General features: G+C 61.4%; 1 protein-coding gene across 1 annotated transcript in view; it reads right to left on the reverse strand.

Moving 5' to 3' along the window:
• The window catches only part of CKMT1A (creatine kinase, mitochondrial 1A), a 4,766-nt gene extending 3,001 nt beyond the window's left edge, over nucleotides 1-1,765 (reverse strand). Inside the window, exons 1-3 of the mRNA XM_085301600.1 lie at nucleotides 1,761-1,765; nucleotides 629-827; nucleotides 304-399 (exon numbers count right to left, since the gene is read on the reverse strand). Coding sequence (XP_085157726.1) covers nucleotides 304-399; nucleotides 629-827; nucleotides 1,761-1,765 — 300 coding nt within the window. The remainder of the gene's footprint in view (nucleotides 1-303; nucleotides 400-628; nucleotides 828-1,760) is intronic.
• Nucleotides 1,766-2,089: the final 324 nt, after the last annotated feature.

Raw genomic sequence — 2,089 nt, forward strand, 5'->3', positions numbered from 1 at the left:
CCTATTACCCCCATTACTCCATCACCCTCATCAACTCTCACTGCCCTTCATCATCCCCCCATTGCCTTATTACCCTCATCACGCCTTGCCATGCCTCATTACCCCCAAGCGCCCCCCATTTCCCCTGCTGCCCCCATTGCCTTCCATCGCTCCCATCACCCCCACCACCTCCATCATCCTTGCTGCCCCTCCATCACACCCACCATCTCTGCTGTCCCCCATTGCCCCATCACCTCCATTACCCCCTATTGCCCCCATTTCCACCCCTGCCCAGGGCACATGGTACCACTGCTGCTCACGCACCTTGCTGGCATCCAGGTCTGTGATATGCTTCATGGTGCGGGGGTTGTAGCCATTGTGCCGCTCCTGGATCACCGGGTCGAACAGGTCGGCAAACACCTGCAATCACAGAGACCATGCGGAGCGGGTGCGTGGCTGAGGGGTGGTGGGAACCGGCCCACCTCCGCACCACAATGGCCGTCTGTGGGGCAGCACTCAAGAGCCAGCTGCTGTGACAGACCTGCGTCCCTGCAGGCTGCTCTGGGGCCGCCCCAGGGCCTCTCCAGCTGCGCATGTCCTGCAGGCGCCCGCTGCTCCCACGCCCTGGAGAGCCTGGGCAGCTGCTCACCTCGTAGGTTTCTTCATCACCTGCTACCATGCCCACTGTCTTGATGAAAGGGTGGCCAGGGTTGTCCACGCCAGTCTGGATGCACTGGTCCAGTGTCCAGCCATTGGGGGTGGCCTTGTCACAGAGCCGGGCGTAGATGGCAGGTGTCAGGTTGCTGGCCATGCAGTTGTTGTGTTTCCGCAGGTCAGGGTACTCAGCGCTGCAGAGGGAAGACTGATGAGTCCTGCTCTGGGGGCCAGGGGATCCAGTGTGTGCTGCTGCCCCGAGGCCCCAGGGCACTCACAGGGCTGTGAGGGCAGCTCCGGGGAGGAAGATACAGCCACTCTGCCCACCCAGCCTTGCAGAGGCCACCTGGGAGAGGGCACAACATGCACAGCAACACGGCTGTGTTGCATGGTGATGTGGCTGCCATGTACAGTAACACGGTCSGCATGTGTGGCAATGTGACTGGCATGCACAGTGACAAGGCTGGTGTGCACAGGGGCACAGCTGATGTGCACAGCGATACAGCTGGCGCCCGTGGCAATACGGCAAATGCCAGTGAGGGCAGAGAACTACCCAAACTGAATGTTGACACTGGCACAAAGACAAGGGGCCATGGTAAATCTGGACAGGTTGCTGGGTGCAGCTCATTATTAGCTGTGCTCCTAGGCGAGCTCGCTGAGCCAGCAGTGGGTGGCAATGCGGTGGGTGTGTGGGTGCACGGGCAGCTCGCAGAGGACTTGTGTGTTGAGCTGCTTTTGTGGCTAGGCCAGGGAGAGGGTCTTGCGCCCCTTCTTCTCCCTTGGCCTGCCCCCAAAGCCCTCCAGATGCAGGGCTGCTGCCCTCCCTGGCCCCTTCTTCCAGACACTGGCCATCTGCCCAGTGGCAGGAGCCTGTTTCCACTGCAGTAAGTGGGCACAGCCAGGGTGTGTCACCCACAGGCCCCTGACACGTCCATCTGAGTACGCTTGGTGTTGGCTGCAGGGCTGAGCACACCACTGGCCCCCACATCCCCCCAACCCAGCTGCAGCGGGGCAGCAAATTGGCTGAGCGTGATCTGTAGCTGGTGGGAACCACATCACTCTGGTGCAGTTTATTGTATTAGGGGACGCTTGCCTCTAATCAGCTTAGCGGGAGGCCGTCTCCTGACCTCATTCCCACTTTAGCCAGGCTTTGTGCTTGTTCTGTGCTTGCAAGGATTGGCAGGGCAGGACTCCTCCAAAGCTCTCTGCAGCCGAAGCCCTTCTGCAGGGAGGTGGTGCCTCCCTCATCCCGTGGTGCGAGGCTGCCTCTCGCCAGCCCAGGCGTCCCCTCCACCCCAGTCCTAGGGACAGCTGTCCCCTCTCCGGGGTGGCACAGAGCAGCTTGTGGGAGGCTTCAGGCAGGGGAAGAGGTGCTGGTGCTGGCCTGGGTCTGGACTGTGGGAGCAAGAGCTGGCCACATTGCTGGCCGGGGCTTTGGGCATCCTCCCAGTCACTG

The sequence above is a fragment of the Rhea americana genome, unplaced genomic scaffold (genome assembly GCF_003343005.1).
Source record: "Rhea americana isolate MKP2758 unplaced genomic scaffold, rheAme1 scaffold_178, whole genome shotgun sequence".
Lineage (NCBI taxonomy): Eukaryota > Metazoa > Chordata > Aves > Rheiformes > Rheidae > Rhea > Rhea americana.